This window comes from Taeniopygia guttata, chromosome 26 (genome assembly GCF_048771995.1).
Source record: "Taeniopygia guttata chromosome 26, bTaeGut7.mat, whole genome shotgun sequence".
NCBI classification, from domain to species: Eukaryota; Metazoa; Chordata; class Aves; order Passeriformes; family Estrildidae; genus Taeniopygia; species Taeniopygia guttata.
In genome coordinates, this window is record NC_133051.1 from 6,208,357 (window position 1) to 6,225,432 (window position 17,076).

General features: G+C 51.7%; 1 protein-coding gene across 2 annotated transcripts; it reads left to right on the plus strand.

Moving 5' to 3' along the window:
- Window positions 1–1,815: 1,815 nt before the first annotated feature.
- C26H1orf116 (chromosome 26 C1orf116 homolog) lies at window positions 1,816–11,277 on the plus strand. Of its 2 annotated transcripts, none has more exons than XM_072918876.1 (4): window positions 1,816–2,401; window positions 5,674–5,803; window positions 8,346–8,508; window positions 9,394–11,277. In XM_072918876.1, the coding sequence occupies exons 1-4, from the start codon at window positions 2,376–2,378 to the stop codon at window positions 10,527–10,529; spliced, it is 1,455 nt and encodes a 484-aa protein (XP_072774977.1). In that variant the 5' UTR covers window positions 1,816–2,375; the 3' UTR covers window positions 10,530–11,277. The 2 variants fall into 2 exon arrangements, with proteins under 2 accessions (XP_072774977.1, XP_030147607.4); XM_030291747.4 differs by having other exon boundaries at window positions 1,826–2,570.
- The last annotated feature ends 5,799 nt before the right edge of the window (window positions 11,278–17,076 follow it).

Consider the following 17,076-nt stretch of genomic DNA (forward strand, 5'->3'; position numbering starts at 1 on the left):
ATTTTTAATTAAACTCTTGAGGAAAATGTTGGGGAACTGTTAAAGCTTGAGAGCTGCTTTCTCACTTCTGGTGTTAATGGTAAGGAAGCTATGGGAACACTTCAGCTCCCTCCTCTAGCTCCTTTCTGTGAAACAGAGATAATAAATAGAGCTCCTTGGCCGTAGGAAGTTTTAATGAGTGCTGTGCAACAGGAGGCATTAACTACGTGCTATTTTCCATAACTGAGCTGTCAGCACACAGGCTGTACCTGCAATTTGGGTGAAGGAAAGTGCCCAAGAGTCCCACAGAGTCAAATAAACGTCCTTACCTCGACAGGAATCTTATCAGTGACGCCGTGTGGATGCTTTTCCTTTAGGGCCAGGCCTGAGTCACTTGTGCCCTCGTGTTTAGGAACAGGGTGAGGCTCAGCAGGGCTGTGAAGCTGCCAAAGTCCTTCCAGGGCACAGGGAAGTCGTCTCTGCATCATTTGACTCCTCGCATATCCTTCATGCCATCTATGTGAAATCACACCTTATTTTGGGTTGGAGCTATTTATATTTGTTGGAGGGAGAGGAATGTGGGAAAAGAACAGGTTCTTTCTGGGCTCCTGATTCAGAGGAGCTCGAGATTTCTCCTAATGGATCCTGACACTTTCCTGACCACACGGGGCTGCTGGCAGCCAGCTCTGCCTGTTGGACTGCCCAGACTGGAGTCCTGCTGCTGTCAGGACACCCCTGCCCCGTTCTGCTGCTCACTCACACCCTGCTGGCAGGGCAATAACAAAATTACCCCAGCTTTGCTTTCCTCCCTCTCTCAGAGCAGCCTCAGCACAACTCGACAAAACCCACACAGCTCAAAAGCTTCCACTTCAAATTAAAATGAATGCATTAATTTACAACCAAACCCACTTCATTAATGAATACCACGTTTAAACTCTGTCGATGCCGTGCCACCCAGCACAGCTCCTGAAGCACTGGCACCAATCCTGCCCTCAATCCCTGGTTGTAACAAGGCTCCAGCAGCTCTGGCTGCATCCCCATCCCTCACCTGCTGCAGGCCAGCGTGGGACAGCAGAAGGGCTGGGGCTGGCTGGGGCTCTCAGCAGCCTCTGCTTTGTTGATTTGCTCTCCAGCACGTTCCCTTCTGGAACAGCACTTGGCTGGGCTCAGCATTGCCAGTGGGAGCCTCTGGATCATCTCCTCTCCCTCTATCTTCCCCTGGCTTTAATTAGCTGATGTTTCCACTTCCCCGTTCTGTGGAGCAGGGAACATGTGTGGCAACACAGCCTTTTGCTAAAAATACAAATTAAAAAAAAAAAAAAAAAGTCATTGGAGTGTGGAAATATGAATGAATCCGGCAGCTGTGTCAGCCCTGGAAATTTCCTGCAGGGTGTTTGTAAATTTGCAGTGAGCAGCACCTTGTCAAGCAGGTACAAGCCCATGCTGCTGTGGGGAATGGCCAAAGCATTGTTAATCAGCAGGAAAAGCTCCAATTTTCATAACAGAGCCCAAAGCCGGGTAGGAAGGAGGCTCTGCTGTTCTCTGCCTGCCCCTGCAGCTCTGTCGGGACTGGGGGTCGGTGTCACCCTGCACAGGGTGGGGACATCTGGGCCCCTGTTTGGAGCAGGCAGCAGAGGGTACCAGGGGCAGAGCAGGAGATGCTGCTGGAGAAATGCCTCAGCAGAGGTTCTGAGAAGGTGTCGGTGTGAGCATGAGCCTGATGGGCATCTTGGGGGGCTTTAGCTTTCAGCAGAGCTGCAGGCACTGACCTCAGGCTGCCTGGGGAAGGAACTCTCAGAGGGTTTTGGTGCCCACAGGGAATGGTGCCAAGTGGGGCAAAAGCAGCTGCAGGTCGGGACAGGCAGAAGGAGCCTCGGATCTGCGCAGACCTGGGCACCCCTTCCTGCACCACCTCCCTAAACACTTTCTGCCCGTCCTTACAACCACCTTCCTTTGCACGGCAGCAAACTTTTGGCCTGTGGGAAGCTGTGGCGAAACGCAAGCAGCAGCCTGTCCCAGCGCAGGCTGTTTTCCGAGCCGAGCTGCGGCATCCCCGCTCGGAGCAGCCGAGGGAAGGAACCCGCGGCGGGCGAGGCTGCGAACGCCCAGCCCGGGACGGATAATTACTGTGCGCAAGGCTGGGCTCGGGCTCAGCCGCTGTCAGCGAGCAGCTATGCGGCAGAACAGGCTGGCGGATTAAGGAATCTCCGGCCAAAGCCGTGCCCAGGACAGCAGGGGACAGCAGGGGACAGCAGGGCACTGAGCGAGCGGGGTGGCACCGAGCGGAGCTGCCCGCAGCTCCCGGGCACTGCCAGCCCAGCCAGAGCTCCGGGGCACGGCACGGAGGGTTTGGGGCATCGGGCACGCCGGGATCCAGGCTGAAGAACAGGAACAGGATGAATTCCACTCGCCCTGGCTGCAGGTGAGGGGCTGGATCTGCTGTCCGAGCACCCACCTGGCCAGCGCAGCCTTATCTGCAGCGGGAGCGGAGTTAATGTGTAACCCGGCTGTGTTTGGTTAGCCCAGAAAAGCAAAGAAGTCCTGGGATAGGCACGGCCGGGACAAGGCAGCACGGAACGACGGATAGCCTGGTAAAACTACAAAAACGGATTAATAATCATTTCTGGCCCTGCTTGTCCTTTGCTTTCTGCACTTTTCCTGCTGGATGGGCTGCGGGTGAGGGGTGGGGGGCTCTGGCTGCCTGCAGGGCTCTGCTTTGCAAGGGTGAAATGTGGTGGGGGATTCAAAATGTGGTGGGGAATTCAGCAGGGACGAGGTCGTGGTGGTGGGAGGAAAGTTGGGGAAACTGGGGTGCTTCATTTACCTGTTGAGATAGGAGGAAATTCAGATTTGCCCCTGAGCTGGGATCCATCCCCCTGGGCTGCTCAGAGCTGGGACGGTGCCTGCAGAGGGGGGTTTGCTTTGGGTTGTGTTTGGGGCTGGCCAGGACAAAGCCTTTCCCAGGCTGGAGGGGTCTGGCTGCTCTGCCCCCCAGACAGCAAAACCGAGGTGTTCTAACCGGGGATGAAGAGCTTAGAGTGGTGCTGGCTGAAAGAAAGTAGCCTCTTCTCTAAAGCAATTAACATTAATTGCTACCCGGCACCTCTTTGATGGCTTTTAAAGGACAGTTATGGCAACGGCCACAAGAGCTGAGGGACCTGGCCTTTGGATTTGGGTAACAAATACCTTCTTCCAGATATGTTTTTAGTTGGGGAAGAGAGCTGCACCACTGAATCCCAGCTATAAAACAGCTTTTGGAGTACCATGTCTCTTAAATCAAATGCTCAGTTGCGTTTTTAGTTTTTGGCTGTTACTCACCGCAAAGAAGGAACTAAAATCCTTCTGAGTCATAAAAACTGGGGGTTTCAACACTGATTTTTCCCCTTTCCCGAGCTGGATGAGTGTGCTGGAGCTGTAATCACATCGGAGAACTAATGGACAGGAAAAGGAACTTCTTGTTTTGGTGCAGATCCTCTGCAGCGCCCGTGGGCTCGGGCTGGACTTTGCCTTCCGTGAGCTGGGGCTCGATGGGTGCCAAAGCCTTGGCAGCTGCTTGAGGTCCCTGCGAATGCTGTTTCAATGATAGAAAGTGATTTCTTTAGTGGACTGGTGCTGGGGGGGATCCTCATGGAGAAAATGCCTCCCTGCTGGCCCCAACCAGCCGCACACTCAAATTCCAGCAAAGCTTTCACTTCCCCAGGAGGGTTCTGCTGTCTGAAATGTGGGAGGGAGGCAGCCAGGAGCAGCACAACAACCATGACCAAGCCTCCTGTTACTGAGGAGTCAATGTAAATCTAGAAATCTATATCCTAGTTTTGATATAAATCTAAATTTCACGTTGTGGATGCTCCAGTGCACAGCAAAACCCTGCAGAGGCCTGAAGTCCCCCAAGCTCAGCTCTGCTCCTGACAGCTCAAATCCCTGGCTGTGAAGAGATCTGAATTCAAAGAATCCAGGGAACTGCTGTTCCAAAGCCACCACTTACTTCAACGTCACTTAAGTAGTAAATAATGCAAAGCTGAAACTGAAATATTAAACTCCTCCTGCGTGGAGGGATTAGACCTGTCAGGGCGTGGGTGTTGCAATCTGATTTTTGCGGCGTATTCCAATTACAAAGGAATTCTTTCAGGGTCTAACGCTCTGAACAAGCAGCCAGTTCTGCTCACTTATCGCTGGATCTAATTCCCTGATCCTGCTACAAGGAAAAAAAAGCAGCAGTGTGTTCCTGCCTGCAGGTTACAGCACAAAGGGCTCCTCTGTCTCCCGAGGAGCAAATCCTCTCGCGTGGCTCCGTGTTCTTGCAGGGGGTGTTGGTGTTTGTTGTGCTGCTCCCTCTCGCCCCCACAGCCCAGTTCCCTTCCCAAGAACAGGGTGGTGCACGTGGAGGAGACTTCATTGGTGGTGCCAGGAATTTTGGAAGCTCGCTGCTTTGCGTCCATCCGTAATGCCACCTTCTGTGGGTGCTCAGCAGAGCTCTGGGCAGGGATAACTGTCCCCTGTGCCACCTGGCACCCTGCCCCAGTGTGGGAAACCCACATCCAGGCTGTTTGTCGGGCAGCTGCTGCCACACTGGGGTCCCACTGGTGATGGGAGGCCTGAGCTCCATCAGGGGGACACTGCTGTGAGCAGAGGGGACATTGGGGTGCTGCTTGAACCCCCCTGGGCACAGCCCCAGCCCGCCCTGCTCCCCACAGGCTGTGCCCAAACACACCCAGGCGTGCCCCAAAGGCCTGGGGGCACCTCCCTGGGGGCACCTCCTTGGGGACACCTCCCTGGGAAGGGTGGCACAGGCAGCTCCTTGCCAGGAGGAAGCTCCTGACAGAGCAAGGATGTGAGTAACCAGCAGCATTTTGGGCCAGCACGTTCACAAGTTCAAGCTGCAGGGCTGGCACGGGGTGTGGCAGAGGAAAGAGGTGCCATGAGTCGGGGCTGGGGTTTCTGAGCCGGGCTTACAGCTTTCCTTGTGCTTATCCACCCCTCTGAGGTGAGCAGGGAGCCACCAACACCAGCTGGCTGTGCAGAGATTACCCCATTATTGGAAATGCAGGTGAACCCAATGGGCAGAAATGAGGATGTCTGACTCAATTCAGAAGGCTGAATGATTTCTTTATTATAACTATGCTAAAATATGATAATATACTATATAAAAGGAGGATACCAAAACTACATACTGCTTTCTCTGGCTCTATCTCTAACACAACTCGTGACCCTCTCTGGAGGGTCCAGCCCCAGGAGGATTGGGTTGGATTGGATTGGATTGGATTGGATTGGATTGGATTGGATTGGATTGGATTGGATTGGATTGGATTGGCCATCAGGCTCAAACAATCCTCACCAGAATCCAACCAAGCAATCACCCCAGGTAAACAATTCTCCAAACACATTCCACATGGGAAAAACAAGGAGCAGAAATAGAAATTGTTTTCTCTTTCATTTCTCTCTGTGCACCTCTATAAAAAATCCTGAGAGGGAGAGAAATGTGCTTGCCACACCCCATTCCCAATTATTTTGAGGAAAACGTCAAGAATTATTTTTAAAAGCCCAGCTGTGCCTTCTCCTGGAGACAGCAGCTGAATGTGGAGCACAGTTCCTCCATCCAGCAGCTTCAGAGCCTGCCTCTCCTCCCTCCCAGTGTGCTTGAGTCACCCCAGGGGGAACCCCACAACCTAATGCTTCTCCTTTCTCCTGCTCCAGCCGGGATATTCCTGCTGTGCCCACCTCCAGGGCAGCCCGTGCTATGCCTAGGAAGGAGCTGGGGATGGCTGGCTGCAACTCTGGCAGCTGTGACAGCATGGTCAGCACGGCCTCCAACCACTCGCAGCGGGTGAGTAACCCCGGGGTGCCCAGCCCAGCTCGCCCCTCTGAGCTGGAGAAGGATTTTGGGCAGATGTCAGCTCAAATCTGCTCTCTGGCCGTGCTTTGGAGGCAGCTGGAGGTCCTGAGACAGCAGCAGGAGCAGGTGAATTCCTGAATTCCTGCCCCAGAGTACTCCCAGCCTTCCCATCCTGCCACGTGTGTGGGGAGCCCTTGGGGCTGCTCTGGGCCAGGACAGATCCCTGGAGAGGGGATCCCTGGAGAGGGGATCCCTGGAGAGGGAATCCTGTCCCTGGAGAGGGGATCCCTGGAGAGGGAATCCTGTCCCTGGAGAGGGGATCCCTGGAGAGGGAATCCTGTCCCTGGAGAGAAGATCCAAGGAGAGGGAATCCTGTCCCTGGAAAGGGGATCCCTGGAGAGGGAATCCTGTCCCTGGAAAGGGGATCCCTGGAGAGGGGATCCTGTCCCTGGAGAGGGGATCCATGGAGAGGGGATCCTGTCCCTGGAGAGGGGATCTGTGCAGAGGGGATCCTGTCCCTGCAGAGGGGATCCCTAGAGGGGGGATCTGTGGATATTCTCAGTTCAGTCAGAGAGAAAAAGAGAAAGATTTCTGCCAGGCTAAGCCTGGGAAAAAGTTCGAGAGGAGTGTAAACACTAATTTATTATCTTGCTTTCCGTTCATATTGTTTATAGATATGTTTTACCACACTGACCTAAGTCCAGTGTACCGATCAGGTGAAATGTTTTTATTATAACACCAAGGAATTAATGTTCATGATGGTCCCTATAAAAGAGAGAGGTACTTTTGAATAAACATTCATTTGCCTGCTGAAATGCCTGTCTCTGGCTCAGCAGCGTCAGGGATCCTGTCCTTGGAGAGGGGATCCGTGGAGAGGGGATCCTGTCCTTGGAGAGGGGATCCGTGGAGAGGGGATTCTGTCCCTGGAGAGGGGATCTTCTCCCTGGTAAGAGAGGATCCCTGGAGAGAGGACCCTCCCCTTGGAGAGGCTCCTGTGCTGCCGGGGGTGCAGGGATCAGACCAGTTGGGTGACTGGGTCACACTGGCTCCAAGCAGAGTGACAACACCTGGAGGAGACAGCGAGCTGAGCTCCTCCTGCCTGGCACCAGATGAATTCCCCAGTTAAGGCAGGGATGAGTTTGGACCATGGGTGTAGATGTGTAATTTTTCACTATCTGTCCATTAAAGTTGTTTGTCTCCCGACACCGATCCCAAGATTGATGGGCTAATTACATCCTGCCTGACTCGGAGCATAATTGATACGTGTGAGAGCAGCTCAGTCCTGGCAGCTTTTCCATTTGATGTCTTGCAAACCAGAGCCAAACCCTCGGAGTTTAATGGGGATGGAAGAACTGGTTGTGATACTGCACAGTAAAAGATTTGGATAAGGTGTCTCTGCAAAACAACTCCACCTGGGATAATTCCTGCCCTGTGCTTGTTGACCTGATGTGCATTCCATCCCGTCCTGAGCTTCATTTTGTTCATGACAGATTGCAGGAATCACCTTGATATCTGATATTGCAATAACACCCCTCCTGCTGCTCAAAATACAACAAAAATTAAACAGCTCTAGCTCAGGAATGAATGGGAGAACAAGGAGAGTTCATCACCTGCACAGAAACCTCAGTGTTTGTGGAGTTTTCTAAGATTCAGCATTGCTGAGCAGTACAGGTGTCTGTACCTACAGATTTGTTACCCAGCTGCTCACATTTCAATTTAAAGAACTGAAAGTTAGAGGCCAAAGCCCAAGTTCAGAATAATCCACCTGCTGACCCACAGAGTAGGGTAATAGAAAAAAGGCTTTAAGTATATACATATATTTCTTATTTTTAGAGGAGCTGGTTTAGTTTTGTGGAGCTTTAAATGCTCATTATTGAGCAGCCACTGGCCAAGCAGCTGTCACAGGCTCTCTAAACTACCTGGACATTAAATATAAATATATAAAATATTAAAATATTAAAATATTAAAATATGCATTTATATATATATAAAGTTATAAAGTTATAGATATGTGTAGTAGAATGTAAACCTCTCATATATATAGTATAAAGTAAACCTCTCTTTCTTATATATATACTTATAGACATATATTTATTATAAATATATACATATATATTCATACATGTTTATAGATGCTATATATACTACATATATATTTTTCGATGTATATATTATATATATGCAGTATAAGGTAAACCTCTCATATATATGTATATATTTATATATAATTAATAAATACATATATATTTATATATAGGATATACTTTATCTATATTTTTATATATACTACATTTTTTTCATACATTTTAAATATATATTTTATATAAAAATATATGCATATATTTATCTATATATAATATCTAATATATACATATCTAATATATATAAATAAATATATATGCATATTTATATATTATATATATATTGCATATATATTTATATATATTATATTTTTATATGTATAAAATATATTTACATATAAAAATATATATGTAGTATGTATCTTCTTTTATCCTTATCTTCTTTTTTCCAGAGTGACAACAGCTATGACTATTTATCTGTGGAAGAGAAAGAGTGTTTGATGTTCCTGGAGGAAACCATTGGCTCCCTGGATGCAGAGGGGGACAGTGGCGTGTCCACGGATGACACCGACTACGGGGAGCCCTCCAAGCCCAGGAAAGGCCCTGTGCCCCGGGGTGAGCTTGAAACCATTCTGCAGAGAAAATTTTACCATAAAATATAAAAATCTATTTATTTCTTTCCCAAAATAGTTCCATACAGGCCATGTTCTCAAGTACAGATATGCACAATACACGTCCTATCTTGGCATGAATATTTCACAGAATTTTCTGATACCGCGACTCAATGGCCTCAAAATTCCACAATATCTGAATACCTTGCAGGGCTTGTGCTTAGTGTCAGTAACCACACGGATTACTGAGGTTTTGTCAGGCCCAAAGGATCCCATTCCCAGCAGGGATGGATCAGAGGAGCTGGGGGAGTTCTGTGCTGGCCCAGAAGAGGGGAGCACTTCAAGTGCTGTGTCCAGCTCTGGCCCCTCAGTTTGGGAAGGACGTTGAGATGCTTGAGCACGTCCAGAGGAGGCAAGGAGGCTGGTGAGGGGCACACAAAGCCTGTGAGGAACATTTGGAGGAACTGGGGTTGTTTAGGCTGGAGAAAAGGAGGTTTAGAGGTGACCTTATTGCTCTCTACAGCTCCTAAAGGGAGGTTGCAGACAGGTGGGGTCGGTCTCTTCTACCGGGCAGCACTGACAGAACAGGAGGACACAGTCTCAGCTACGTCAGGGGAGGTACAGATTGGATATTAGGAAAAAAATGTTCACCAAAAGAATCATAAAGTACTGGAATTGTCTTCCCAGGGAGGTGGTGGAATCACCATCTCTGGATGTGTTTAAAAAAAAATAGATGTGGCACTTGGTGCTATGGTCTAGTTGTGGTGTTAGGGCATAAGGTTGGACTTGATGATCTCAGAGGCCTCTTCCAACCTCGTTTTTCTGTGATTCTGTGATTCTGAGGGGTGTCCTGTGGCCAGAGCATGACTTCAACTCCCTCTCTTCCCAGATCTGGGGAACGGGACTCCCCCTCCAAGCAGAGATCAGCAGCGTGGGGCTGAACAGAGGAGTGGTAGAAGCATCTCTGCCCTGTCCAGCTCGGCCCCAGCGGCTGCTCCAGGCCCAGATTGTTCCAGACTTCCAAGGAACATCCCTGCAGCAAATGGAGCTTCTGGCAGCAAAGGAGGTGTCCACACCGTGCCAGCAGGAAAACCTGCCCAGGAGGTGGCCAAGGAGGGCAGGCTGGACCAAGCCAGCACAGGAAGCCACACCAAATCTGTGATTATCCAACCTCCAGACCCCTTCCAGGATGACCTGGAGTGGTCGCGCAGCTCAGATGCCAAGGGGGAGGCAGCCAAGGAGACCAAGATTTGGACTGCGTGGGGCCACACGGAGAAATCCACACTGGAAGAGGCCCCTCAGGAGCCCGATGCCAAGCGTGGGCCTCCAACCGCCCCCAAACCACGGAAATTGCCCCCAAACATCATCCTGAAAACCAGCAGGAACAGCCCCGTGCCGGAGCACAACCAGAAGGTAAAAGCAGCGCCTCCAGCCTCAGCCACCTCCCAGCCCAGCCCTGCCAGCGACAGCACTGCTGAAAAGGGGAATTCGGGCCACCTTGACCCCAAGGAGAAGGAGAAAGCCCGACGGGAGGCCCTGGAGAAGCTGGGACTGCCCCAGGACAGGAGGGAGCCCAGCGCCCACCTCCATCCCCACACCAGGGAGCCGCCGCTCCCCGGCCCTGGGCAGCCTGGGGAGGGCTCCGTGCCGGGGATCCGGCAGATGACCTTCAAATCCAACACCCTGGAGCGCTCCGGGGTGGGGCTGGGCAGCTCCATGGGCAGCGCCAAGGAACAGAACGCCCGGAGCAGCAGCAGCTCCCTGGGCAAGATGTCCTTCATCGAGCGCCTGGCCCCCAGCTTCCTCCGCAGCCGCCCCCGGCCCGCCTCCCTCGGGGCAGGGAAGGACTTTGGTGGCCTGAAGGAGCAGGAGGAGAAGGACAAGAGCAGCAAGAGGAGGTCCCACCCTCTGCCCAGCTTCCCCAGGCCGCCGCGCTCCGCCGTGAGCGTGAAGATCTCCCCGAAGGGCGCGGCCGACGAGAACCGGCGCGAGGCGCTCAAGAAGTTGGGGCTGCTGAAGGAATAGCTGGTGGGGCTGGTGGAAAAGGGGATTTTCACCCCAAACCCAGCTCCTGCCCTGGCAGCTGTGGAGAGGTGCTGGGAGCTTCTCAGCAGACGGAGGAACGCCGCGTGTACAGAATATTTTGTATGTAGCAGATGTACATGAGCTATTTATACAAAGCATCTCTCAGCACGGACGGGGTGTGCTCTCCTGCAAGGGCTTTAATGCATTTGGGGATTCATCAAAACAGGGAAGCCATGGAATTAGGGGTTTGGCTTGTTTTCAAAGGGGTTGCCTGTGGATAAAGTGTCTCTGGGAAGAACTGCTGGACTTTGCTGCTCCTTTAGGACTTTTTTGGGTTGGTTTTTTTTTTTTTTTTTTTTTTTTGTTAATTTTATCACAGCCTCTGAGGCCTGAGCACTCATCTGCCACGTGGAAGTGCCTCCCAAAGCCACCACTGCCTGCTGGGTGGGCTGGAGGGCTGCACAGACATCCCAGTGCCTCCCCTGCCACACTCTGCTCTCCACCCAGCCCTGACCTGGAAGAGCACCTGGAAGAGGTTTGAACTGCAGGAATTGACAGCTGAGGAGGCCAGAGGCTGTGCTGGTGTCAGATCCAGAAGTGCTGCCCAAAATGGGGCAGATGCAAGGCGGGGACAGCTCCCACTCATCCTGGCACCTCTCAGGCCCAGCTGATGCTGCCAACACCTTGCTGCTCGCCTTGGGGAACAGAGGTGGTTGATGTCCCTAATAAACCTGTGTGTGATCAGAAAGTGCCGTGTGGTACAGATTTATGTGGCAGACGGGTAAATAATAAATACCCCTAAATAGGGGGGTTTAAAACAAAGAGTTCTGAGAGAAAGGATGAGCCAGGACAGGTCTGTCCCACCTAGAAAATGGAATATTTGATCAGCACAGGCAAAGTCTCCCATGAAGCAACCTGGGATGGTGGAAGGTGGCCCTGCCTGTGACAAGGGGAGGAACAAGGAGAGCTTTAAGGTCACTTCCAACCCAAAGTGTTCCGTGGTTCTGTAATTCCCAAATCTCCCTGCAAGCACAAAGGGGGAATATGAAATTCCTGGTGCTCCCGTGTTTGCTGGGCAGCCAGGCAGCAGCAGAGGTTCCACCCAGCCCCACTGCTCGGCCTGGGGACTTCCACCTGCAAATGTTTGACTTTAAAGGCAGCAAGAGCACCGTGTGGAGAGGAGGGGGAGTGCCGAAGCCCACCCTGGGTCAGGGGTGGCTCCGTGTGGTGGAAAAGTCTCTCCTCCAGCCCGTGCTGCCAAAGAAAGGCTCAGCAGTCTCTGTTGTTCGGTCTCAAGGCAGTTTATTGAAGTTATCTAAAAGATTTTCTCCTTGAGCTGCTGTGGTTTGCTCACAGCTCAGGCAGAGGCACACACACACCCTGACATCCTCTCTGACTCCCGACTGCTTCTTCTCTCCCCCTCTGCCCAGGGCTGCTGCTGTCTTTTATATGGTACATTACGTGTTACATGGGTACAGTTTTTCCCCAATGCCCATTACCTATATTAAATGGTGCTTTTCTATCTTTTATATGGTACATTACGTGTTACATGGGTACAGTTTTTCCCCAATGCCTATTACCTATATTAAATGGTGCTTTTCTACTCTAAACCAATCTGTGAGTGCCAACATCACCAAGAACATGGAGGGAAGGAAGAAGAAAGAGGGAGGACAGGGCAGGCCCAAATCCCTCCATCTTAAACCCACTGACCCCCATGTACAAAACCAAAACCCCCCTGTACAGCACTCAAAAATTCTTCCCTCTACTTTGCGACTACTTCTACTCTAATATCTAAACTTTTGTGACTTCTTGTTCTTCCTGCAAGGTTGGTAACTCATTCCATGGCTCAAACCCAAAATCACAGCTGTTTCCAGCTGCCTGCCAGGGTCTCAAATGCTTCTGACCTGGGCCCGGAACATCCAAAAATGTCTGAGGGACATTTTGAGTTCTGACAGGGGAGATAAAAGGGTCAGCCAAGCTCCTGCCTGGGTTAAAGCTGTGTGCTCATCCCTGTGCTCCTCTCCTCTGACCACTCTGTCCCAGCCAGGGCTGATCCCAGCTGTTCACTGCTCTGGCTGCAAGTCCCAAGGGAAATCTCACCTTGTTCATCTCCTGAGAAAGGAGGAGAGCATTAAGGACTCTCTCAAAGCATTTCTGCCTTGAAACAGAACCTAGACATTTCTTAAAACCAGATTGTTTTGGAAACAAAAGGCTTCTCTTCCAATCCTTGGCTTTAGTCCGAACCATTGTGTGCTGGTGTCATGAAAGCTGAGTTTTGTTCAGATTTCCAAGGAGAAATCTCACTCCCAAAGATCCTTATCAATCTGTGATGTGGTGATGCTCACAAACAGGAGCTGGTATGAAATGGGAACAAAAGAGAACAAATTAAAACAACAGCCAGAGAGCAGCAGGGTCATTCCTCTGGGAATGAACCCCACATTTCTGCGCCTTTCCTGGAGCTGCCAGATGCTCTGGGCTGGCAGAGCATCACTCACCACGGGCAGGCACTGCTGTTTCATCCTGCCAGGGGAATATGGAATTTTACCTGCTGGATCTGTTTGTAGCCCTTAGAAACAGAGCCGTTTATGCCCCAGGGCTGGGATCTTATGCAAGAGCAGGCCCATGACTGTGCCTGGTGCCACCCAGAGCTGAGCCCTGCTGCTGGCAGAGAGATCTGCTCCTGCTGCTGGCAGAGAGATCCTACTCCTGAGAGAGATCCTGCTGCTGAGAGAGATCCTGCTGCTGCTCCTGGCAGAGAAATTCTGTTTCTGCTGCTGCTCCTGGCAGAGAGATCCTGTTCCTGCTGCTGGCAGAGAGATCCTGCTCCTGAGAGAGATCCTGCTGCTGCTCCTGGCAGAGAAATTCTGTTTCTGCTGCTGCTCCTGGCAGAGAGATCTGCTCCTGCTGCTGGCAGAGAGATCCTGCTGCTGAGAGAGATCCTGCTGCTGCTCCTGGCAGAGAAATTCTGTTTCTGCTGCTGCTCCTGGCAGAGAGATCTGCTCCTGCTGCTAGCAGAGAGATCCTGATCCTACTCCTGCTCCTACTCCTGCTCCTACTCCTCCTCCTACACCTCCTCCTACTCCTACTCCTGAGAGAGGGATCTGCTCCTGCTCCTGGCAGAGGGATTTTACTCCTGCCCCTGTCCTACATCTGCTCCTGCTCTACTCCTACTCCTATTCCTACTCCTGCTCCTGCTCCTGCTCCTATTCCTGCTTCTGCCCCTGCTCCTGTTCTTGCTCCTGCCCTACTCCTACTCCCGCTCCTGTTCCTGGCAGAGGGATTTTACTCCTGCCCCTGCTCCTGCTCCTACGTCTGCTCCTGCCTTACTCCTACTCCTACTCCTGCTCCTGCTCCTGCCCTACTCCTACTCCTACTCCTGCCCTGCTCCTGCGCCTGCCCTACTCCTGCTCTGCTCCTACTCCTACTCCTGGTCCTGCTCCTGCCCTGCTCCTGCTCCTACTCCTACTCCTGCCCTACTCCTGCTCCTGCCCTGCTCCTACTCCTGCTCCTACTCCTGCTCCTACTCCTGCCCTGCTCCTACTCCTACTCCTGCTCCTATTCCTGCTTCTGCCCCTGCTCCTGTTCTTGCTCCTGCCCTACTCCTACTCCTGCTCCTATTCCTACTCCTGCTCCTGCTCCTACTCCTGCCCTACTCCTATTCCTGCTCCTGCTCCTGCCCTACTCATACATATCCCTGCTCCTGCAGGGAGCGAGGCCACCTCAGCCCCAGCTGGAGCACCTGCAGGCACCTCCCTGCTGCCCCTCTGCTGCTGCTGCTACTGCAGGGTTCTCTGCTGCTGCTGCTGCTGCAGGGTTCTCTGCTCCTGCTGCTGCTGCTGCAGGGTTCTCTGCTGCTGCTGCTGCTGCAGGGTTCTCTGCTCCTGCTGCTGCTGCTGCAGGGTTCTCTGCTGCTGCTGCTGCTGCAGGGTTCTCTGCTCCTGCTGCTGCAGGGTTCTCTGCTGCTCCTGCTGCTGCAGGGTTCTCTGCTTCTGCTGCTGCTGCTGCAGGGTTCTCTGCTGCTGCTGCACAGCTTTGCATCAGGCTGCCCAGCCCCGGGACCATTCCAGGAATTGCTCAAAAAGCAGCATTTCCCTGCTTCTCTTTCCCTGTTGCAATCCTTGGATTCCTCCTGAGGCTCAGCACCCTGTGCACACCTTTCCTGTGGTGCAGCTCTTGGGGAGGTGCCCTGCCCTTCTCTCCATGCCTGTTTGGTATTCACAGACTGTCCTGGAAAGGTGCTGCTGCTGCAAGGTCAGGGGTGGGAAGGATTGATGCAGCTTAGTGCTGCAAGCAGTTAATTAACATCAGTAAATTGTTCAGTGCAATTGCCTCCACGGGTCAGCCCCTCTCTCTAAAGAAAGGCTGCATTCGTTTGGAAATTAAATTGCCTGTAAGGAACAAAGAATCTTGCTTTGTCCTCATCATGGGAATGGTTTGGGTTGGAAGGGACCTTAAAGCTCCTCCAGTTTCATCCCTCTTTCACTATCCCAGCTTGCTCCAAGGCTGGGTGGGAGCAGCACAAACAAAATCCACACCCAGGTTCAGGCAGAGCCCAGCAGAACTCCTGGGTTCTTGTCTGGGCAACCCTGAAATAAAAATCAGGCTTCATACCCTGGTAGGGGCTGGAATGAGAGGAGCTTTAATGTCCCTTCCAACCCAAACCATTCTGTGATGCTGTGAATCTAATTCTGGGCATATTTAACTTGATTTGTGCCTGGAAGGCAAAATCCCAATAGAGCCCAGACACAGAACAGCCACGAAGAGAGATCACAGCTTTGCAGAAGCAACAAGTCCCAGAAGGGTTGGTAAATGTACCCTCAGTGTCTTCATGCAGATTATCCAGACTGAGTTTGTGTGTTAACAATGTTAAAAACAACAAAGAAAACCCCCGACTTTGCATTTTGCACAGAATATTCATCTAATTCCTAACCATCAGTCCCACCCTGACTCAGACCTGTCATTTCCATGTCTACATGAGCCCGTCAAGACCTCCTGTCTCGATTACAAACATCCTTGTGCACATCTTTCATTACAAACATCAAATTCAGGAGCAGTGGCTGCTGGCATTCTGGCAGTGTCAGGGAGCTGCAGCTGCACCAGGCCACAGCAGAAAAGATAAATAATTTGTGTTAATAACACCTCTTGTGCCTCTGGGGGGGCATCATGGGAGCCTTGGGGCTGAGGGTGGGGAAGGAGGATTGGATGCTGCTGAGCCAAGCTGGGAAACCCCAAACCTGGGCTCCAGGATGGTGCTGGGCTCATTCCAGGCCATTCCAGGATGGAGCTGGGCTCACTGCAGCTCTGTGGGAGATGCTGAAGATGCCTGAGGTTTTTTAACCCCGTTCCAGCAGGGTTTGGAGCTGAGGCTCTGCCCTTTCCCTGCTCACAAGGAGACAAGGACCCTCTCCAAGCCCACCATGCTTCTCTCCATTATAAGTTTTTCCTTTTTATGCCCCTGTTCTTTGTTTCTAATGGAATTGTAAATGAAAAAAGCCCCAAGCTCGTTGCTGCAGCTCCCACCCGTGCTCTGCTTGGCCCCAGAGAGCCAACAACCTGCAAAGAGGAGCCCCAGCAGGGCCTTGCAGCCTTTTGCTGCTGAGTTAAGGCCACCAGGCTTCATTGCTTTGGGTTTTGCTTTCCTCCATTTGCCAGCGATGCCAATTTACCTGATAATACCTTAAACCAGAGCTAGACCCGGGGTTCCTGCTCTTAAATTCCAGTGGGTTTGGGATCCCCCTGCAGGGCAGGGTGAGGGTCTCCACCTCCCTGATATCTCAGCTCCTTTTTTCCAAACACCCTTGGATTTGGAAGTCCAGGAAGAGACAGACAGGGGTGTAAGAATCTGAGGTATTGGTGATTCTGAGACTGTAGAAAGTCTCTGTCTGTCAGCCCCACTGCCAAAGCAGAAGCCATAATTGGTCTGTGCTGGTTTCAAGGTTGTTTATTCTGTTTATCTCTAACATGTTCTGCTGCCCTGCCGCAGCTCTGTCCTGCAGGGCAGCGTGTGGGGCTCTGCCCTCAGTGGGATGGTACAAACATTAAATACCACAAACTACCTGTGCTGGATTTACAATAACGTGCCAATATCTGTCACCTACGTTGAACAGTGTGTCCCCAGCCTGAACCAACAGAAAAATGCCAACACCACAGTGAAACATGGAGGGCATGAAGAAGGAGAAAAAGGACAAGGCACACCCAATTTCCTCCATCTTGTCCCCTTTGGACCCCTCATCTAGAATCCTAAAATTTTACTTTTGCACCCGTGCCACACTCAATTATTACTGATATCAAACACTCAGAGCTGGTAATTCATCCTGTAAGACTGAAAACTCTTTTCCATGGGCAGAGATCACAGCCAGTGTCTCTGGGGGCTCTGTCCAGGGGGGTTCCTGACCCCTGTCAGGGTCCCAGACCTGCCAGGGCAGCCAGAGGGAAGCTCTGGGTTCCCACACAGGGGCAGTGTTGTTCCTTGCAGAGGGGTTTGTGTGCAGCAGAACCATCCGTGGCTGGCTCCAAGCAGGAGTTCAATCATTCACCTGGCACTGAG